The following is a 23,966-nucleotide window of genomic DNA, read 5'->3' as shown; positions in this document are numbered from 1 at the left end:
GCATGCCCGTAATCCCAGCTACCTGGGAGGCTGAGGCAGGAGAATCACTTGAAGCAGGGAGGCAGAGGTTACAATGAGCCGAGATTGTGCCACTGCACTCCAGCCTGGGCAAGAGAGTAAGACTCTGTCTCAAAAAAATAACAATAATAATAATAAAAATAAAATTATCAATATTGGTTTCCGTGTTTTATAGATTTAAAAAAATGTTTTACAGATGAAAAACTCAAGAAAACCGCTCTGTCCCAAGGTTCAACCTAACGGGAGCCAGAGCCCTCCTGCCTGGGGTGTGTGCTTTTTCCTGCTGTGCCTTTTGCTTTAGTCTCTTTGCTGTTTAGGTCTGTCTCTCACACCCAGAGAACATGTTCCCCCAGCACGCAGCCCTGCCTAACAGCGTGGGTGCTGGCTGGCCTAAAGGTGGGCAGGGTCTTGCCTGTGTGGGGGCCAGGACCCCCTCTGGAGCGCCTTGGGCACTTGGCCTCTGCACACTAATCTCCACCAGCACACACTGGAGGCTGACCTCCCAGGGCCAGATGCCATAGAAAGCATTTTAGCAAATGCAGCTCAGTCACAGATTTTAATTCCCATGTGTCATTTGAGCACCTTTGCCCTGAAAAGGAAAATTTGCTGTAAATCACAGGCCTCAAAGGAATGAAAGAAATATAAAGCAATCCTTTTTTTTCTAATCCAGAGTAGGTGTTCAACAGATAACTGATCATGTCCTTTCATTTTGGTGCCATATACATTTAAATGTTTCATTCTCCTGAAAATGCTAAAGTTCTTAGCACAATCAAAAAATATATACATAATAAAGAAAAGAAATAAAAGAAAAAGCTCCTTAAAGTGAGCTGTGCTGAATGCCAGAGTAATGCAGGCGAATAAAGAACTTATTCACATGCCAAACACCAGAAACGACGCCGTCTCCTCCAGTCCAGGCTGGGGTAGCCCTCCCTCCCCCAAGGACCCAGGCCACCCCCTCTGAGGCCCTTATAGGCGCTCCTTTGTGTAAACTGCAGCAGGATAAACTGGACAAAGCCTCACTTCATTCCCCAAACTCTCGCCCCTCCAAACAGTGGTCCCAACTCAGAGGGAGGATGAAAAGAGGCTGGTCGAGGATTTCCCAGACTCCGAGCCTACCTGGATTTTTCCAGGCCCCATGTTCTTCACCAGGGGTGGCTGGCAGGGCTTGCACACGATGAAAAGTTGCTTTCTTAGGGTGGAGGCACTGACGTTATTGAAGGCAAGGACCTCCACTGTAAATTCTCCTTCCCTGGGAGGGTGGAAAGCATAGAAATGAACAGATTGATATTGCTGGACATCAGGCTTTCATTTACTCTTCATACCTACCCCAGCTGCAGAACTATAGTATTTGACAGCAAGTCATCCCAATGAATAGGAACAGAAGAGGCAAGGGTCACAAGATTGATTTCCACAGAGGTGCTTCATTTAACGAACAGACTGGCTCCCCAACTAGCCTGTGCCAGGCCAAATACCAAACTCCCAGACCGATGTCACATGCTATATTCAAACAATACATCCATGTGAGGGGCGTGTTGCTTCCTTCTTTGGGCAACCCTCCCCACAGCCATGGCCTGGCCCCCTCTTGACAACAGGGCAAATCTATATATTTTCCCTGTGTGATGGGTACCCTAACCCATAACTGGGGAGTCTTTGGGCATGGTCTTCCTGTTCTATTTCCTGCTCCATGGATCCGTTTTCCTGATCAGTTTCTCAGGGTCCTAAAAACTGAGGAAGGGCAAGCTAGATCCATAGCCGGTCTCCAGGGGAGGGGAGCGGGGCACAGCCGTGGAGAGATTCAGGACAGTTGGAGGAGTGAGCTGGGTAGCTCCTGACGCAGCAGGTAGTGCTTTATAAGGAAATACATGCTGATTTTGCAAATGTTGCAACATGGATAATTACTTCTGAATTTGAAACAGAAAAATATTCCCATCAGAAGACCACAAATTTGAGTCTGCAAAGACCAGAATATTACTTGCCATCCTGGAGCTCCAGCAAGAAAGGTAGGGCCTACAGATAAGAATGAAGACTGGATGGCCGTCTCAGGTTGTCAGACAGCCTAGGGGACACTCTAGAGCTGACAATGGAGCCACCGAATAAGCCATGTCACTTCCACAGGGCACAAAAGGGCTCCTGGAGCTACTGAGTACATCACCAGCTACCTAGGCCACAACGTGCTCAATTGAGCATGCAGCAGTCTACAAGCCACTACTGCTCAATTGCTCATGTGAAAATCTATTTCTGATGAAAAAGTCCTGGATCCATAGTTGGTGATAGGGCTATTCCGTCCCCATCAAAGCACAGAGAGGCTGCAGTGTGGGTTCTCGTGGAAATCCTGCATTGAGGGAAGTCTGCAATCTTTCCCTGATGCTGCTGCCTACGTGAACCTCATTTTCTAGATACTTTGCATGCTTTGATATTTCCCTATAGCAGCATAAAGTTTTGATGCCAGCCTGAGGCTCAGCCTTGGCCATGGGCTCCTCCCCACTGGGGATTTGACCCACTTGGGTCCTAGAACTCATCCTAGAGGCTCGGCTGGGAACGAGAGGTCCAGCCAGTCTGCACCTCATCATACCTCCATAATGCTCAGTAAACACAGTTAAAGGGCAGAGTTCATGCTCTTCCACGTGACATCAAGCCCCTTCACAATCTGCCAACCTACACTCATCTCCCCCTTCTATGTACATCTTGCCAGTCAGTCCGAACATCTCCCATTGGCACCTCACCTATCGCCTGTGCCCAAGCGCTTGTCTGTTTGGGATCCTCTCTCCTGTTTCCCTTTGGCATGCTCCTACTCAAGATTTCACTCTCAAGAAGCCATCCCCACCACACTGCCGGCCTCCTTTGCAGCCACAGTCCCTGTACTAAAAGCAACTCTTTCCTCTTTGTCTTTCCCCTGGACCAGGAACTCCTTGAGAGGCATGGCCGGGTATTATCTGTCTCTGTGTAATCATCTGTCACCTACATTGACTGAAAGGCAGATCTCTATGGGGAACCCAAGGGCTGATGCCTTAAGACTCTCATCCCAGGTGCTGTCTGTAGAGAGCACTCCCCTGCCTTGCAGTGGCTCACCTACTGTAGACATGGCTGCTGAAGCTGCTCCCCAGGCTGACGGTGCCATCCCCAAAGTCCCACAGGTAGGCAACATCTGTGCCGAAGTTGATCCTGCACTCAAAGGCCACACTGGCGTTTACCAGAGCTGATGAGGGGGACATGAGCCGATTGGCCACAACTTTCTTCTGCACCCTGATGATGTGGGGCTCAGAGACCACGCTGCTGATCCTGCTGGAAGCCTTAACCATCACATGATACCTGTGGGATGGGGACAGGAGGGCAGAGAAGGCAGACGGCAAGACAAGAACAGGGTCAGAGCTAGAGAAACTGTCTGCTTTACTTCAAAAGGAAGGCAGGGGAGGGGAAGCATCATTTAATTTGTAAGAACTACCAAAGCATCCAGCGGTTTTCATCTCATTAAGAAGGAAGCTGATATTTTTGACTACCTCCTCTTCATTATTTAATTCATTTCTCAAAGCAGTGCAGGCAAGGATCATTGCCTTTCCTTAGATGAGGAATTTCTTAGGTCACATGCGTGGCCGAGATAGAATTCAAACCTAGGACTGTCTGTTTGAAAACCCTACACCGTTTCCTTTAGTTCAAGCTGAAGAGAGGTAAACTAAATCTTCCTTTAAATCTTGTTTCAATTCGCTTCATGGAAGGACCTAGTGGCCCATTATAATACAAATGCAACAGCCATAGGATGACTTCAGTAGCAGCCTCATGATCTTCAGACTGAGTAGAGGCTGAGATACAAACAGCTACGGAGCAGGACTGCTACGTTTACTGACCATTGTGGGATGCTGAGTCTTTTTTTAATGCTTCTTGAAGTTGTCCTCACTGTTGGATCCTCTCCAAAATACCACTCAAACTCCAGGGGTATTGTTTCCTTGGTAATAGCTGCAAATGTGATGTCTGTGTCTGTGGCAAACACCGTTCCATTTGTGTAGACAGAGACGGCTGCGGCAAAAGAAAGGATGGTGTGGCTATGTCAACACAGAAAGGCTGGAATCTCCAGAGAAACTGGTACCTCTACTTCCCCACTTGGTCATGGGTTTGAGTGACGGTGAGGCGCCTCTGACACACATGCAGGCTGAGGGCAAAGATGTAGCTGTGGGGACGAGGTAGGCAGTGCTGGCCCCGGATCAAAGGCCCTCATAGGAGGAGCTCCTAAGGCCATAGGGCCAACTCCTTCTGGGACTCTGCTAGAAAGAGTTTGGCACGTGGAGCTGGTAGATGACTGTCCCAATAACCCACCTTCCTATTCCTTCAGATGGGAGCCTTAATGCCTGTGGTTTCAGAAAAGTCCCAGAACAAATGGCAGGTGAACAAAGAACCTGTTCAAGGCAAATGGGGCTCTCAGGCAGAGCTGATAACAAAAACCCAGTTCTGCCTATGGCTTTCCTAATCTCAGCTGACCGCGAGAGGGAAGTTTCTGTTAAATCTGGAATTAAAACAAAGACATACATTGCATCTTATACCAGACAGTCATGCTGTGCCAAGCCTGGCTGTCACCCACTTGACTTGGAGAAATAAATGACACGTTATATGAAGGAATAGATGGAAAGTGATGTATAACAACAGTGCCTAAAATGAGAGAAAAAAGAAGAGAAAAAGTCTTAAAATTAATTCACTTTTCTCATACAACACTCAATATTTTTCAATTTTAACTTTCCCTCTTTGAATCCCAATAAATTTCAAAATTCTAAGCATGTGCTCTGAAATCAGACATACCTGGGAAACATAAACTTAGTCATAGAATTTGTTATTAAATTTTCCTTTGTATATTTTCTTTATCTGAGAACTCTCTATATGGTATTAAATATGTTAATTCCTTTTGAAATATGTCAATAACTTTGACAGAAGGCCTTGTTTTAAAGTATTTCTTAATGTGTACACTAAGTAGTCTTCACTTCACAGTAGTTCTTAAACAGGGGTCTAAAGATAAGCCTCATGCATTTAAGCCCTATAAGATGTAATGTAAGATTGTGCATATATGTATATATACATGTACATACACCATACACATACCACATATACGGCATATATACACATATACATCATACACACACCATACACAACACATGCATGTACACACACCACACACATACCACACGTGTACTCCTACATACACACCACACATGTATTATGAACATACACATGGAGGTGGATAGCAAACACTGAATCAGATTCTGAAAGAGTACTGTGATGTCTAAGAAGATTTAGAGCAACTCATTTATTATAAAAGGATATTAAGCAAGGAGGGTTATTTATTACTACTACTGTTCTTCTGCATAGTTTTCTCTTTATAAAGAGAAAATATTCACTTATAACAGAGATAAAGTGGAATGGATATTCTGTCCTTCATCAGTGCATCAGAAATTTTGAATATCATATGACTAAAAAGCAATATCATATGATAAATAAATATCACATGGTCACATTAACCATGTCTGAAAATTAATTCCAAGCACAATCTGATAATCAAAAGTGTTTAAAAAGATACAATTTACAGATTTGCACAAGCATACCCTATTACCAATCTGTGGGGCTGAATTCAAGCCTGGACCTTCCTATTCTAAATCCTGGCATGGAGTCATTGGAGATTTACAAGAACTGTGCTCTTGCACTGGCTAGACGTCCTGCTTATTTATTCAGGTTTAGATAAGACAATTCAATAGGAATGGCCGACTGGCTAGTTAGGGTAAGCAAACAGGTTAAAAAAATCCTTCCATGTATATTTCATAATTTCTTGGATGGAGAGTTTCTCACTAGTCTGATTGTGAACATGTACAGCCACTGTGTGGAACAGCTGGAAAGAATTCTTACATAGATGAGTTCACTGGGACTCATCCCTCCATTGGCTCCTCCTCCCATCATCCCATCCACGTAGGCTGGGAACTTTGGGAGAGCCTCTGGCTGGCTCCCCATTTGCTCTGTTGTAAAGTATAGGGACTCTTTTCTCTACAGTAAGTGGCTGGAGTTCCCCATTCTCACCCCCACTGGCCTCTGAGCTTCCAGTTCCTCCCTCTACAAAATTTACATGAAGGGAATACCTCCCTTATAGGTAGCTGTGTGGATAAAATGAGGTGACACACATGAGGCATTAGCAGTGGATAAAGCGGAATGGATATTTTGTCCATCATCAATGCATCCGTATGCGCCTGGCACACTCAGCAAGCACTGGATTCCTTCTCAGCTGTGTGCCTGGCTCAAGGCCAGGCTGTCCGAGCAACATGTCTCTCCTATAGGGCCATACATGCTGCAAGGCTCAACATGTATGCTAGTTCCCACCTCAGATATGCCCTGTCCCCACAGCTAGATAAAGCTCCTATCTCCTAAAATCTCCCAGCCCTTTAGCCATGTCCTTCCTAAGCATTTTTAATGTCCTGTCTCATCTTGCTCCTGTGCGTATCTTAATGCTTTCACTAGATAATAGATTCCTGGAGATGAAGACTTTGTATGACTTTATCTTCACGTTCCCCTAGCACACAGTTTTCTGCAAAACATATTTTCTGAAGCAGGGAAGAATGAATGAAGAATGTTGTATCGAATTTAGAACTGCTAAACCTGAACGGTATAATTAAAGCAGAGACGCCTGCTTCATTTATAGCCGGAGTGTGCTTGCTCAGACTCTAGACATAGGTCTTACTTTTCTGATTCACTTGAGAGTCAGCAAAGACAAGCACTTCATCCTCATGGACACTGCTGGAGTTCATGAACACAGACATGGCCTCATGGCCGATCTCCACATAATAAGGCCCAAGCTCCACTTCGTTTCCATGAAACTCATTATAAATAACAGCCTTGAGCATATAGACTCCTTCTGGAAAAATAAGAAAGAATGGACATTTGACGAATTTTTAATAGCAGGCATAACAGTTAACATTTGTAGAATGGTCCTAATGGGTGACTAATATGGGAAACGAAACAGGAAAGGTGATCTTTCTTATCTCTCATAGCAGCAGGGCCATTTCACAGACATGTGACCCATACAGTTGCACAGAGTCCCACAGGCAACGGAGCTATGTGAGTGATTTAATGCTCAGCTATCTTGAAATTCTTCATAATTGCTTTCAGCAAGGGGTCCTGCATTTTCATTTTCCACTGGGCCTTGAGAATTATATTGCCAATCCTGTGCAGCAGGAAATATTCATAAGGATGAAAATAGATATTGGTTATCCCGCAGCTAGACAAATAATAATTAAACAGCCAAATGGGAATATATCAAATAACTATGATGGTGGATGACAAAAATGGCCCCCAAACCCTTCCCCTTTTTTTTTCACACACTTAACAATACAACTGTAATATGACTCTGTGGCTCCTCTCATTAAGTGGTGAAGTCTATTGCTTCACCCTTCAAATCAGTGTGAATCTTGTGGCCAATGGATTTACAAAGTGTTTGCCCATCAGGGCTTGCCCTCTCTTTCTTGTCTTGAGACCCCTGCCATTGCTACCATGTGAAATAGCCCGGCCTAGTCTGCTGAAGGATGAGAGACACATGACTGAGTCCCTCCATGGCCCCAGCCGAGGGTCAGTCACCTCCAGGAAAAGTCACCTGCCTGATTGGCAACTGGTTGCAGATCTGTGAGTGAGCCCCTCTAAGACCAGCTCAGACCTGAAGAACTCCCAGCACAGGTTAGAAAAGGTAGTTTATATAATAGTTAAGAATACAATCTATGGACTCAGAGGAATTTGGCACTGGAAATCTTTGTGACCAAATCTTAGGCATATCTTATTTTAAAGTTGCCTTTTTTTTTTTTTTTTTTTTTTTTTTTTTTTTTTTTAATGGAGTTTCACTCTGTCACCCAGGCTGGAGTGCAGTGGCACAATTTTGGCTTACTGCAACCTCCGCCTCCCAGGTTTAAGTGATTCTCCTGCCTCAGCCTCCCAAGTAGCTGGGATTACAGTCGTCCGCTACCACACCCAGCTAATTTTTTATATTTTTAGTAAAGACAGGATTTTACCATGTTGGCCAAGCTGGTCTCGAACTCCTGACCTCAGGGATCCACCTACCTCAGCCTCCCAAAGTGCTGGGATTATAGGCAGGAACCACCGCACCTAGCCTCAAGTTGACTTTAGACTTAACCCCTGATAGGAGATGTAAATCCCTGATATAATATGGACATTTTCCTCTCCCTAATCTCATGTCAAATTGTAACATCCAAAGTTGGAGGTAGAACCTGGTAGGAGGTGACTGGATCATGGGAGTGGATTTCTAATGGTTTAGTACTGTCCCTTGGTGCTGTCCTTGCAATAGTGAGTGACTTATCTTGAGATCTGGCTGTTTAAAAGTGTGTGGCATCTCTCTCTCTCTCTCTTGCTCCTGCCTTCACTGTGTGATGTGCCTGCTGCTCTGCAGCCTTCTACCAGGATTGTAAACTTCCTGAAGCCTCCCCAGAAGGTGAGCAAACATCAGCACCATGCTTCCTGTAAAGCCTGCAAAACTGTGAGCCAATTAAGCTTCTTTTCTTTATAAATTACTCAGCCTGAAGTATTTCTTTATAGCAATTTGAGAAGGGCCTGATACAAATACAAAGTCCTTACTTTATTCATAAAGCAACAAAAGAAACCAATGAATATGTATCAGAGTTGCAGATGCTTAAAATTATTAAAATAGAGCAAGTCCTGATGTGAAATAGAGATACAATCAGTCTTCTACTTAATCTTCTAGGAGTTAATCCAAAAGCAAAAAGGAAAACAGTGAATAAAAATGAAAACTCTATCTCTTTTCTGTTTGGTGAAAGTAGGAGGTAGCTAGCATGTTCACAATACAAAACAGATGCAAAAGCTGCTAAAAGTGGCAAATATCAAGCACGCATGAGCAGGAGCTGTACTGAAGGAAGAAAACAGAAAATGTCCTAAAGTGAGAACTCAGTTGCCAAAGGGCTCAGTGGCTGTGAATACCATAAATGCACATACATGTGTGTATGTAACACACACATACACACACACACACTCCACCTGCAGTTACAGAAAAAAATACAACTCTTTCAATTACAATTAATGTTGTGAAGAAAAAAAAAGGAAGGAAGAAAGGAAGGCAGAAAAGAAAGGAGGGAAGGATAAAGGGAGAAAGAGAAGGAGAGAAGACCATTCAGGACATACAAGATACTACAAGAGTCAAGAAGCGAAATTCAGGAAATGCTCAGAATAGATGAAGATAATTTATCAGAAAAACACCATCCACAAGAACAGGATTGAACAACTTGAGGACTCATTATTTTTTGAAATGCAAGACCAGGGAGCAGAAATGAAGGAAACGAAGTCAGAGTATAATGGAGAACAGAAAGTGCAGAACACAAAAGAAGGGATGCAGAGGAAAATATGAGGAGAGCAGGACAGGTGAAAAAAAATAAAGGAAAAACAAAAAGGATTTGAAAAGACAAAAGAGAACTAATAGATGTATGACCAGTCTCCCAAAAAGAAAGCTGACTTATTTGAACAGAAACAACTTAAGGATCTAATTCAAGAAATCTTTCCTGGAACAAAGGACACATTGAACAGGTACAGCGAGTGCTGGAGAAAGGTGACCCAGAGTGGACAGTACTTAGACATGTTCTGGCAAAGCTCCTAGACTTGCAAATAAAGAAATAATTCTCGGTTGAGTACGGTGGCTGACACCTGTGATTCCGTTACTTTGGGAGGCTGAGGTGGGGGGATCACTTGAGGTCAGGAGTTTGAGACCAACCTGGCCAACATAGCAAAACCCTGTGTCTACTAAAAATACAAAAATTAGCCAGGCGTGGTGGCGCATGTCTGTAATCCTAGCTACTTGGGAGGCTGAGGCACAAGAATCACTTGACAGTGGAGGTTGCAGTGAGCTAACAATGTGCCACTATACTCCAGCCTGGGCAACAGAGTGAGACTGTATCTCAAAAAATAATAATAGTAAAAATTCTCTTGACAATCACACAAAAATAATCAATGAGGGAAAAAAAGAAGGCTGGCCTTGGAATCGCCATAGGATAAGAAAGACAGAATGGAGAATTTCAGGGAGGCTTCTTGAGACAGAGTGCCGGGGCCACCAGCTGAATTTCTCATTTAGTATGTCTGCAGGGGCCTGAGAGTCTGTGTTTTAAGCCAGTCTCAGATGGTCATGATGCTGCGGGGCCACACTTGGGGAACCATGGTTACAGGAGAGAACAGAGCGGAAAGACAACCCGATTCCCCAGGAGAAAAACCATGTTTCCAAGGAGGCCAGAGTCAGCACATTGTCATTCCAACATGATGGCAGCAACAGTTTGAATATGTGGGAACTTAGGGGGAGCTCATTCCATGAATCTTCCTAACAAATCTATTAGACAACAAACTTCAGACAACCAAATAGGAACCCAATGACAACAAGAAAAAAACCAAGAGTGAGGACTAAATATATGTAGCTCTAGAACCAGAACTAAGACTAATGTGGGGAAGCAGGTTGATATGGTTTGGATCTGTGCCTCCACCAAATCTCATGTTGAATTGTAGTCATCGGTATTGAAGGTTGGGTCTTCAACATTGGTGGTGAAGGGGGGGGGAGGTGATTGAATCATGGTGGCATATTTGTCATGAATGGTTTAGTGTCACCTCCCCACCACCCAACCTTTGGTACTGCCCTCATGATAGTGCGTTCTCATGAGATCTGGGAGATCTGGTCGTTTAAAAGTGTGTGGGACCTCCCCTCTCTCTTGTTCCTACTCCAGCTGTGTGATGTGTGTGCTCCTCGTTCATTTTCTGCCGTGACTGTAAGTTTCCTGAGGCCTCCCCAGAAGCTGAGCAGATGGCAGCATCAATGCTTCCTGTACAGTCTACAGAAGTGTGAGCCAATTAAATCTCTTGTCTTTATAAATTATCCAATGTCGGCAATGCAAAAGCAAATTAATACACAGGTGGTAGGAAATAAGGCAAATATCTCATGTTCTGACAATGTAGAAATCATACAATAAACCAAATTTGGGTGGGGGGAGAGAAGAAGAGGTAGGAGCTGTGGACAACGCAGATTGCCTCTTAAGTAATTGCTGGAAATCAAAAGACATGAAGATTCAACAAAGCAATTAAGAAAGGTGAAAGCATACATAAGTAAGAAAGAAAATGACTAAAACTGGTGATAAAGAAGAGAGAGGGGAAGAGGAAGATGGGGAATAAGCTAATTTCATCATTGTTCACGGTAGGTAATGAATGGTTACTCTAAAGAAGCAGAGGGATAAGGACATTTTATAAATAAAAGGGGTCAACTAAAACAAGGCACAAACCTTTCAAGTATCAGAAGGCTAACTCAGATGAACATACAAAAGAAAGAAAAGGCTCTTTAATGAAATGCATTTAAAAATGTACACAGAACCCATAATGTAAATATGACAAACATCTGTCATTTCAATAAAGACAAAATCACTAAACTCATGTATCTCAAATAAGAATTATCAGAATGATTCACACAGCAAAGCCAATTCTATTGTAAAGAAACATATAGGATTCTAAAAGGTGGCAGAAGAAAGAATGCCCAAAATTGTGAGTGGCTGTGTGATGATGTGGGAGCGACGCCCATGCTGCAGGGGTCCCCAGGCAAGGCAGGGCAGAAGACACAAAGGAAGAGGCTTGGGCCACCTGGATTAGTCGAGGAATTGGGATTTGCAGTGAAAAGGGTAAAGAGATATAAAGGTTATGTCTTCCATCTCAGGACAGAGGGCCAGCCACGTGGGAGGATCACCTAGAATCCTGATCCTCAACCTCATCTGATTCAATGTTTGCCTCTCTCTTCCTCCCTCTCCATCTGTTTTCCTTTCTCTCCCCCTCCTCCCTCTCTTTCTCTCTTTCTTTTCTTCTCCCCCTCCCCAACACCCCCTCTTCCTCATCAGCCTTTCCCACTGGTGGGTGTGGTGTGGTGATGAGGACCACAGAAGAGGGTGAGCAAAGGGGCTCAGCAAATGGCAGATACCTGGAGCCAGCCCACACTCACTGTACAGGAGAGACACGGGGCTGCAGCTGCCTGTAACCTCCTGAGCAGCCATGGATTTTTAGTCCTAACACTGACCATGTTTTAAGCCATAAAGACAACATCAAGACTTAAAAAATGTTAAAACAGCAGAGAAAATATGTGCTTACCATGCTATATTAAAACTAGAAATTAATAATGAAAGCAATACACAAAAAAGTTCACATGACGTGAGTTTTAAATGTAAATAATAACTCATTTAGCATCTGGGAAAGAAAAGAAGCTTTTTTTCTGAGGAATGCAAACCTCCTCTAAATGATCAGTCCCCAGAGGCTTGTGGGAACGAGACAGCTGTCACATTCTACTTCCCTTGTTGGGCTAAGGAATCCTGTCTTGAAACTGCTAGCTATCCCATGAGTGGCTATAAATTAACCTAACAATGGCACACACAGGACACCGTAACCCATACAATGTATAGCCAATCACAAATCAATGCCATCTCTGTAAACCAATGAAAATTCCTGACAAAGAACTTTATATCAGCCCACTCCCTGTGGCCTCTTTTTGCTTTTAAAAACATTCTTGTGACAAAGGCATAAAGAAGCTCTGATCCAAGGTTACTGGGGTCTGAGTCTTCCCGACAGCTGTTTTCATTTTGGTACAAGTAAACTTTTAAAAATTATATTTTGTGCCTCTGCTTCTTTTTAGGTGGAAATATCCAATTGAAAATGTAAAAGAAGGAAAGAATACCTATGAAAGCAAAAAGAAGAAAAAAGTGGAAATTAATAAACTAGGGGAAAATGTGGAATAAACAAAATATGAAAGCTAGTTCTTTAAATAAACTAATGAAAATTTACCCAACCACTTAAGGAAAGGAGACATAAAATAAAATAAAAATGATAGAAGAAAGTAGCTATAGATACCACTTAAAATAAAATAACTATAAGAGCCTATTTTGCTTGCCTCTATGCAAACAAATGTAAAAGCCTAGATTAAATAGATAATTTTTATACAGGAAAAAGTAACTTGAAAGATCCAACTGGTAGAGAAATTGAAATTCTTAACAGATGAGTTTCCATAGAAGAAATAGAGGAAGGTGTCAATGAGCTACTTCAAAGGCAATAAGAAGAAAGTACCAGTTTCAGAGGGCTAATAAGAAAATTCTTCAAAATAGAATATGTATTTCTGATGCTATTTAAACTGTTTCCGGACAAATAAAAAATAAAGAAAATTTTCACAGAGCACTGATGTTAAAGATAAAAACCATTGCACAAAAATCAATAACTAGAAATTGTTCCGCACCAGTTGTGTGAATGTGACCCAGTACTTATCTTCCTACCTGTCTTTGAGGAAAAAAGCTGTAATGAGGCAACAGGAAAATCGGACTATGTTTCAAACGCATTTGCAAATTTCAAACACATTTGCAAATGCATTGCCTTTAAGGGTTTTAGCATTTAGAATCAGGTCTTGCTGTTACCTTCTGAATTTTTCTAGAGTTGACCTATTCATTAACTGGAACTTGGGTTCTAAGGTTTAGGTGCCTTAATTCACTCTTAAAAATAACTAAATAAAGGGGGGATCATGGTGGATGGGAGGCAGGACTAGATTGCAGCTCCCACATGGACCGACAGTGCAGTGTGTGGAGGCTCATGAACGACTGCAGGAATAAATCAGGAAACCTGAGAGGAACCACAGACCCTCCGAAGGAAGCAGATTGCTCCTGCAGGACCCAGGAGACACCCCAAATACTGTGCTGGTATCCATGGCTGAGATACCCACAAATAGTTCACATCACAGGACTCTGTGTAGACAACCCCCAGTACCAGCCTGGAACCTGGTAGACTTGCTGGGTGACTAGATCCAAATGAGAGACAACAATCACTACAGCTTAGCTCTCAGGAAGCTACATCCATAGGAAAAGGGGGAGAGTACTACATCAAGGGAATACCCTGTGGGACAAAACAATCTGAACAACAGCCTTTAGCCCTAGACTTTCCCTCTGATACAGCCTACCCAAATGAGAAGGAATCAGAAAGCCAACTCTGGTAATATGACAAAACAAGGTTCTTTAACACCTCCAAAAAATCACACTAGCTCACCAGCAATGAACCCAAATCAAGAAGAAATCCCTGATTTAACTGAAAAAGAATTCAGGAGGTTAGTCATTAAGCTAATCAGGGAGATTAGGTTTCTCACCAGAGAAAAGCAAATCCGAGGTAATAAAATCCAAAAAATGATACAAGCAGTAAAGGGAGACATACTCAAAGATATAGATAACATAAAGAAAAAAAAATCAAAACTTCAGGAAACAAGGGACACACTTACAGAAATGCAAAATGCTCTGAAAAGTCTCAGCAGTAGAATTGAACGAATGAAAGTAAAAAATTCAGAGCTCAAAGACAAGGTCTTTGAATTAACCAAATCCAACAAAGACAAAGAAAATAAGAACAAAGCCTCCAAGAAGTCTGGGATTATGTTAACATGACCAAACCTAAGAATAATCAATGTTGCTGAGGAATAACAGAAATCTGAAAGTCTGGAAAACATATTCAGGGGAATAATTGAGGGGAATAAACTTCCTCAGCCTTGCTAGAGACCCAGACATCCAAATACAAGAAGCACAAGGATGGGCACAGTGGCTCACACTTGCAATCCCAGCACTTTGAGAGGCCAAGTGGGCAGATCACAAGGTCAAGAGATGGAGACCATCCTGGCCAGCATAGTGAAAACCTGTCTCTATTAAAAATACAAAAATTAGCTGGGCATGGTGGTACATGCCTGTAGCCCCAGCTACTTGGGAGGCTGAGGCAGGAGAATCATTTGAACCTGGAAGGTGAAGGTTGCAGTGAGCCGAGATTGTGCCACTGCACTCCAGCCTGGCAACAGAGCAAGACCCCATCTCAAAAAAAAGAAGCACGAAGAACACCTGGGAAATTCATTGCAAAAAGATCATTGCCTAGGTACACTGTCCTCAAGTTATCTAAAGTTAAGACGAAGGAAAGAATCTTAAGAGCTATGAAACACAAGTACTAGAGATAACCTCTAAAGGAAAACCTATCAGATTAGCAGCAGATTTCTCAGCAGAAACCATACAAGCTAGAACGGTTTGGGGCCCTATCTTCAGCCTCTTCAAACAAAGCAATTATCAGCCAAGAATTTGTTTCCAGTGAAACTAAGCTTTATGTATGAAGGAAAGATATAGTCTTTTTCAGACAAACAAATGCCAAGAGAATTCGCTACTACCAAGGTACCACTACAAGAAAAGCTAAAAGGGGCTTCAAATCTTGAAATAAATCCTGAAAACACATCAAAACAGAACCTCTTTAAAGCATAAATATCACTGGAACTATAAAAAAACTACAATTTAAAAAACCAATAACCAAGATATACAGGCAACACATAGCATGAGGAATGGAATGGTACCTCACATCCCGATACTAACATTGAATGTAAATGACCTAAATGCTCCACTTAAAGGATACAGAATAGCAGAATGGATAAGAATTCACCAATTAACTATCTGCTGCCTTCAAGAGACTCACCTAACACATAGGGACTCGCACAAACTTAAGGTAAAGTGGCAGAAAAAGACATTTCAAGTGAATGGACACCAAAAGTGAGCAGGAGTAGCCATTTTCATATCAGACAAAACAAACCTTAAAGCAATAGCAGTTAAAGGAGACAAAGAAGGACATTATATAACGATAAAAGGCCTTGTCCAACAGGAAAATATCACAATCATAAACATATATGCACCTAACACTGGAGCTCCCAAATTTATAAAACAATTACTAATAGACCTAAGAAATGAGATACACAGCAACAATAGTGGGGGACTTCAATACTCCACTGACAGCACTACACAGGTCATCAAGACAGAAAGTCAACAAAAAACAATGAATTTAAACTATACCCTGGAACAAACAGACTTAATAGATACGTACAGAACATTGCATCCAACGATCACAAAATATACACTCTATGCAACAGCGCATAGAACTTTCTCCAAGACAGACCATAAGATAGGCCGCAAAACAGCCTTAATAAATTTTAAAAAATCGAAATTATATCAAGCACTCTTTCAGATCACAGTGGAATAAAATTGGAAATCAACTCTAAAAGGAACCTTCAAAACCATGAAATATAGGGAAACTAAACCTGCTCCTGAATGATCACTGGGTCAAAAATGAAATCAAGATGGAAAGTTAAAAATTCTTCAGACTGAACAATAGTGACATAATGTATCAAAACCTCTGGGACACAGCAAAGGCAGTGCTAAGAGGAAAGTTTATGGCCATAAACACCTACATCAAGAAGATTGAAAGAACACAAAAACTGACCTTCTAAGGTCACACCTCAAGGAACTAGACAAACAAGGACATACCAAACCCAAACACAGCAGAAGAAAGGAAATAGCCAAGATCAGAGCAGAACTAAATGAAATTGACATAAACAAAAAATACAAAAGATAAATAAAACAAAAAGTTGGTTCTTTGAAAAAATAAATAAAATTGATAGACCATTAGCAAGATTAACCAAGAAGACAGAAAATCCAGATATAAGCTCAATAAGAAATGCAGCAGGAGATATCACAACCGATGCCACAGAAATACAAAAGATCATTCAAGGCTACTATGAACACCTTTAATGCACATAAACTGGAAAACCTAGAAGAGATGGATAAATTCCCGGAAAGATACAACCTTCCTAGCTTAAGTCAGGAAGAATTAGATACCCTGAACAGATCAATAACAAGCAGCAAGATTGAAATGGTAATTTAAAAATTACCACCACCACCATCAACAAAAAGTCCAGGTCCAGATGAAATCAGAGGAGAATTCTACCAGACATTCAAAGAATTGGTACCAATCCTATTGACACTATTCTACAAGATAAAGAGGGAACCCTCCCTAAATTATTCTATGAAGCCAGTATCACCCTAATATCAAAACCAGGAAAAGATACAACCAAAAAAGAAAACTATAGACCGATATCCCAGATGAATATAGATGCTGAAATCCCTAAAATACTAGCTAACTGAATCCAACATATCAAAAAGATAATCCACCTGATCAAGTGGGTTTCATACCAGGGATGCAGGTATGGTTTAATATATGCAAGTCAATAAATGTGATACACCACGTAAACAAAATTAAAAATAAAAATCATATGATCATCTCATCAGATGCAGAAAAAGCATTCAACAAATTCCAGCATCCTTTTATGATTAAAATTCTCAGCAAAATCAGCATACAAGGGACATACCTCAATATAAATAAAAACCAGCTAATGACAAACCCATGGCCAACATAATACTGAATGGAGAAAAGTTAAAAGCATTCCCTCTCAGAACTGAAACAAGACAAGGATGCCCACTCTCACCACTCCTCTTCAACATGGTACTGGAAGTCCTAGCCAGATCAAGCATGAGAAAGAAATAAAGGACATCCAAATCAGTAAAGAGGAAGTCAAACTGTCACTGTTTTCTGCTAACATGATTGTATACCTAGAAAACCCCAAAGACTCATCCAAAAAGCTCCTAGAACTGATAAAAGAATTCAGCTAAGTTTCTGGATACAAAATTAATGTACACAAATGAGTAGGTCTTCTATATATCAACAGAGACCAAGCTGAGAATCAAATCAAGAACTCAACCCCTTTAAAAACAGCTGCAAAAAAACAAAAACAAAAACAAAAAAACTTAGGAATATACCTAACCAAGGAGGTGAAAGACCACTACAAGGAAAACTACACAATACTGCTGAAAAAAATCATGGATGACAGAAACAAATGGAAACACATCCCATGCTCGTGGATAGGTAGAATCAATATTGTGAAAATAACCATACTGCCAAAAGCAATCTACAAATTCAATGCGATTCCCATCAAAATACCACCATCATCTTCACAGAATTAGAAAAAAAAAAATTCTAAAATTCATATGGAACCGAAAAAGAGCCTGCACAGCCAAAGGAAGACTAAGCAAAAAACAACAACAAAAAAATGAATCTGGAGGCATTACATTACCTGACTTCAAAGTATACTATAAAGCTGTAGTCACTAAAATAGCATGGTACTGGTATAAAAATAAGCACATAGACCAATGGAACAGAATAGGGATCCCAGAAATAAACCCAAACACTTACAGCCAACTGATCTTTGACAAAGCAAACAACAACATAAAGTAGGGAAAGGACACCCTTTTCAACAAATGGTGCTGAGATAATTGGCTAGCCACATGGAGGGAGTGAAACTGGATCCTCATCTCGCACCTTGTACAAAAATCAACTCGAAATGGATTAAGGACTTAAATCTAAGACCTGAAACTACAAAAATTCTAGAAGAAAACATTAGAAAAACCCTTCTAGACATTGGCTTAGGTAAGGACTTCATGACTAATAACCCAAAAGCAAATGCAGTAACAACAAAGATAAATGGTTGGGACTTAATTAAACTAAAGAGAATTTGCATGGCAAAAGAAACTGTCAGCAGAGTAAACAGACAACCCATAGACAGGGAAAAAAATCTTCACAATCTATACATCTGACAAAGGACTAATATCCAGTATCTACATGAATTCAAACAAATCAACAAGAAAAAAAACAAACAATCCCATCAAAAAGTAGGCTAAGGAAATGAATAGACAATTCTCAAAAAAAGATATACAAATGGCCAGCAAACATATGAAAAAATGCTCAACATCACCAATGAACAGGGAAATGCAAAATCAAAACCACAATGTGATACCACCTTACTCCTGCAAGAATAGCTATAATAAAAAAAAAAAATCAAAAAATAGTAAATGTTGGTGTGGATGTAGTCAATAGGGAACACTTCTACATTGCCAGTAGGAATGTAAACCACTATGGAAAACAGTGTGGAGATTCCTTAAGGAACTAAAAGTAGAACTACCATTTCATTCAGCAATCCCACTACTGGTTATCTACCCAGAGGAAAAGAAGTCATTATATGGAAAGGATATTTGCAATGCATATTTATAGCAGCACAATTCACAATTTCAAAAACATGGATCCAACTCAATGCACATCAATCAATGAGTGGATAAAGAAACTGTGAGATATATATATATATATATATATATATATACACATATATATGTAAACCATTTATAAAAATGTTTTTTATAATATAAAAACATTTTTTAAAAGAAAGCCTAATTGAGGAAATAAAAAAACATTTTTTTAAATAACCCTAATTGAGGGGGCTCTTGAGCAGCCACTTGCTTAAGCCCACTCTTACTCTGTGAATTGTCTTCAATAAATCTGTGTCTACTCTGACAAAATAATAAATAAATAAATAAATAAAATCAGTGACTAGAAGCCAATGCCATTCACAAAGACCAGTGGAAGAATCAAGAATAATATGTTAGAAAACTGAACTCAGCCACATAACCAAAAAGTAATTCACCAAAAGCAAGTGTTTTTCACCCCTAGGAATTCAAGAATGAGTCAATAAGATACTGGCTAATATAACACATGATATTTGTAGTTCTAAAGAAGCAAAAAAGAAAGTTATAAGATCAACTTCACAGATGCTGGAGAGAATTTAACAAAATCAACAACTCTTGATTTTTTTTAAGTCTTCATTAAGAGAGGAAAAGATGAAAACTTCATTTACATGATAAATTATAACTGTCCAAATCTAGTATCAAGTTTAATGAAAAAATGTCACAGCCTGATGGGTTCCTCTTTCCTACTGCCCTGAAAAGACTAATGAGAACAGCAGGTGTTGCAGCAAAGAATGTAATAATCACAGACCTGCCAAGCAAGGACAACAGGGAAAACATTCTTGAACCCGTCACCCCCAGAATTTGGAGGTTGAGGTTTTGCAAAAGTACTTTTTAAAAAGTACTTTCCCAGCAGGGTTCTGGGAAACTGGGACAAATGATTGGCCGAACAACTGGGATGAAATCACAGGAGCATCTCAAACTGTCTTTGTGCAGCTGGGTTAGTTCCTTGGCGGGGATGTAAGGGGGTAGTCTCAGAACCAGATGGCGTCTCTTGGTCTACTGAAATGTTAAATCTCAAAAATATCTGGAAGATCTTTAGGTTTCACAATAGTGATGTTATCTATACTCCTATAGGAGTAGTTGGGAAAGTTACACATTTTGCAACCCCCAGTTACATGACTGGGGCAACAGACAACCTTTAGAAACACAAACTGAGCAATGGCAGGTTATTTTTTAACTATGCCTGCTCATTAGCAAAGTCCAAATCCCTAACATAATTTTAACCATGCCTTATGAATGTGGCTTTAATCTTCAGATAAGGAGGGTGTCAGTTTCCTTTGCCTCCAAGTTTAATGATAAACTAAATCCTTCTTATAATAATCTTGGCCTCTGCATTAGAATAAGTAAAAAATATTAGTCTGTGAAGTTAGAAGCAAGATGCAGTCAGTCAGGCCAGATTTCTCTTATTACTTATAATTCTGCAAAGGCAGTTCAAAAACACCGGAAGGATTTTGAGACTGACATGCCCATCATCATCTATCTCATTTAACACTGTCTTGGCTGTACCAGTCATTGTAATTAAACAAGAGAAAGAAACTGGAGATGTCAAATTGGAAATGAGAGGCTGATAATCACCATTCATAATTAATATGTTTACATAGCTGAAAAACACTAAAGAATACACTTCAAGATAACTACAAACAACATGAGAATTCAGTGAGAGGAGGATCCAAAATCAACAGCAAATAGGAGCAGCTCTTCCATATACCAATGACAACCAGTTTGGGAACAAAATGGGAAAAAATATCCCTTTTATAATAAAATAGTGCAAAAAGTAAAGTATCATACAAGAAACATGTAAATTCCACATAAAGAAATGTTCAGGCTGGGCGCAGTGGTTCATGCCTGTAATCCCAAGGAAGGCTGAGGCTGTAGGATCACTTGAGGCCAGAAGTTTGAGACCAGCTTGCTCAATACAGTGAGACTCCCGTATCCATTAAAACAGAAAAGAAAATAAAAAACAAAAATGTTTAAAATACTTTTAAAGAAAGATGTATGGAAAAATGGACAGGAACAAGGCAGTGCATGCAGGGGGAGACTCTTGCCTATAAAGACTCTGCATAAATTAACTTGTAAATTAAACATCTGTAAACCAAAAATAAAATTCTAAGCCCTCCAACCAACTGAATGAAACTCTCCTTTTGGCCAAGCACATTCCAAAGTTAACCTGAAAACATGTTCATGTCATGATGGGAAGGGTGAGTCAGACATGCCCCATGATACCCTCCTCCCTTTGGAATTCAGGCACAAGCAACCAGCATTAACAGTTAAACAGAGGCCTTAAAAATGACAAAACAGACTTTTTGTAGCAATAAGATACCAACATGACATGACAGATAGTAGGCCCTGAAAGAAACTGAAGTATTTTACCCCAAAACATATTTCTTTGACAGGTTGAAATGGTCTTACAAAGCTGTATCTTGAGAGGAAAATCTATATTCTATAGAGAATCCCCTTCCCTTTCCAGATCTTTTCCTGATCTAGGACAGAATTAACAGACTCTGGCACCTTTTAAAGACTGATAAGAAACATTTACAATCTATTCTCTCTGAAGACTACCACCTGGAGGATTTGCGTGCATAATAAAAACTTTGGTCTTCACCACCCCTTATTTTACTCAGACACTTTTTTCTATTAATTCCGGGTCTTTAGATAATACTTAACTCTTTCAACCAAATGCCAATCAGAAAATCTTTGTATCCACCCATGAGCTGGAAGCCTCCTCCCAGCCCCATCTTTGAGTTGCCCCACCTTTCTCGACAGAACCAATGTATACCTTTGGTGTATTTGATTGATGTCTTACATCTCCCTAAAACATATACAACCAAGCTGTAGCATGACCATCTTGGGCACACATTCTTAGAACCTCTTGAGGCTGTGCCTCAGGCCATGATCACTCATATTTGGCTCAGAACAAATCTCTTCAAAAATTTTACTTAGTTTGACTCTTTTCATCAACACATCATTTAAATAAAAATACCAATAAGATATTTTTATACTAGTCAGTGTGAGTCTAAAGTTCATGTGGAAAAACGAACAAGCGAAAATGGCAAGAATAATGCTAGAGAAGATGAGTGACAAGGAAAGCCAGAAAACCACCTGAGGGCAGAGAGGAAACCAGCATAGGTAGAGTTAGCACACCCCATGAGGATAGCAACCGAATCTTCTAGCAAATGACGCTGAGCCCAATGGGTGGCCTTTCAGGAAACAGTCAAATGGAATCTACAATGAAGGCTTTATGCCAGGATATACATTCAAATGCATTCAATATTTAAATGGAAAGACAGAATAATAAAAACTCTAGGAGAAACCATAAGAGAATTGTTCCATAAACTTAGAGTATGGAAAGCATTTCTAATTACAACGTAAAACTCAGAAACCATAAAATAAAAGTTTGATAAAGTATACTTAATAAAAGTTAAAAATTCTTACATGAAAAGAAAAAAAAACTATAAGTAAAACCAAAATACAAATGACAAACTGAAAAAAACATATTTGCAATGTATGCTAAAAGGACATATTTTCTTAATAACTAAAAGAACTCATCAAAGCCCCATATTAGATGGAACTGTGAAAGTGCTCTGCTTGGTTGAATATGGTCATATACTGGCAGGTGACAAGGATGAAACTAATAAAATGCAAATTTTAAAACTTCAGAAAGATACTGTTTTTACTTATTGTATTGATCTCTACATTGTTCACAGGAATGTAAACTGGCCAAGAGTCCTAATTAAAAGCAATTTGACAATAACTATCAATTATAGATGCACATAGCATTTAAGGCAATAATCTTGCCTTTCCATTACATGACATACACCTGTAATCATTACTGCAGTGTTGCTTGCAATACTGAAAGATCAGAAACAATTTCAATGCCCACCAATAAAAAGAAATAGTTGAGTAGGTTTGGTGCATTAAATCAATGGACTACTTAGCAACCACACCAAAAGCCAGGGAAGCTCTTTCTGTGCAGATAGGGGAGCCTGTCTGGATATGGATTTGCATTTAAGTGGGCAAGGAGTGGGACACTGTGCATGGCATACTTCCATTTGTGGAAAGGAGAGGAAAGAACATTTATACTTGCTTATACACATAAAGATATAAGACGTAGAAGACAGCAGTTGACTATGGGTCAATAGAAAAGGACTTTTTACTATATATACTTCTAGAACATGGGAGTTTATACCACGAGAATGTACCATGCTCAAAAGTAACTTAAAAAAAAGAAGGGGGGCAGGTACAGTGGCTGACACTGGTAATCCCAGAACTTTGGAAGTCCCAGGAGGGCAGATCACTCAAGGTCAGGAGTTTGAGACCAGCGAGGCCAATGTAGTGAAACCCAGTCTCTACTAAAAATACAAAAAATTAGCTGGGCGTGGTGGCATGCACCTGTAATCCCAGCTACTTGGGAGACTGAGGCGGGAGGATCCCTTGAACCTGGGAGGTGGAGGTTGCTTGCGCCACTGCACTCTAACCTGGGCAACAGAACAAGACTTCATCTCAAAAAAAAAGAAAGGAAGGAAGAAAGAAAAAAAAAGAAAAAATTAAATCCTGTCAGCAAGTAGAAAAGTATCAGAACTTTCCACTCACCTCCCACCCTCAACCATCATCTCTAGGGGCTTAGTAGCTGAGTAGACTGTATCCAACACTGGAATGTAAATATTTTTTTTCTTACCTTGGTTGAGACTACAAAATGTTGGAAATTTTAGTGCAGAAGAATTTGCACACAATATTGCGTGTGTGTGTATGTGTGTGCATGTACTTGAAGAACAACTTACGTAATTTTCCAATAGTTATTATTTTCAGAATTCTGCCTTTGCATAGGATGAAGTGACAGTACCTTAGCTTTGTGACCTCAGGGTACATCTCTCAGCCTCACCACCCCTACCTCACAGGACAGGTAGAAAGATTAAATGTGATGAAGTATGTAGAGCTGGCCACAATGCAAAA

The 23,966-nt window shown here is 40.4% G+C and overlaps 1 protein-coding gene across 1 annotated transcript in view; it reads right to left on the bottom strand.

Moving 5' to 3' along the window:
- The window catches only part of PKD1L1 (polycystin 1 like 1, transient receptor potential channel interacting), a 182,645-nt gene that overhangs the window by 125,395 nt on the left and 33,284 nt on the right, over window positions 1-23,966 (bottom strand). The window contains exons 9-13 of the mRNA XM_037728604.1: window positions 6,722-6,895; window positions 4,537-4,656; window positions 3,861-4,029; window positions 3,088-3,327; window positions 1,135-1,267 (exon numbers count right to left, since the gene is read on the bottom strand). Coding sequence (XP_037584532.1) covers window positions 1,135-1,267; window positions 3,088-3,327; window positions 3,861-4,029; window positions 4,537-4,656; window positions 6,722-6,895 — 836 coding nt within the window. The remainder of the gene's footprint in view (window positions 1-1,134; window positions 1,268-3,087; window positions 3,328-3,860; window positions 4,030-4,536; window positions 4,657-6,721; window positions 6,896-23,966) is intronic.

The sequence above is a fragment of the Cebus imitator genome, unplaced genomic scaffold, assembly GCF_001604975.1.
Source record: "Cebus imitator isolate Cc_AM_T3 unplaced genomic scaffold, Cebus_imitator-1.0 Scaffold272, whole genome shotgun sequence".
Classification (NCBI taxonomy): Eukaryota; Metazoa; Chordata; class Mammalia; order Primates; family Cebidae; genus Cebus; species Cebus imitator.
This window is presented reverse-complemented; position numbering and strand designations above follow the sequence as displayed.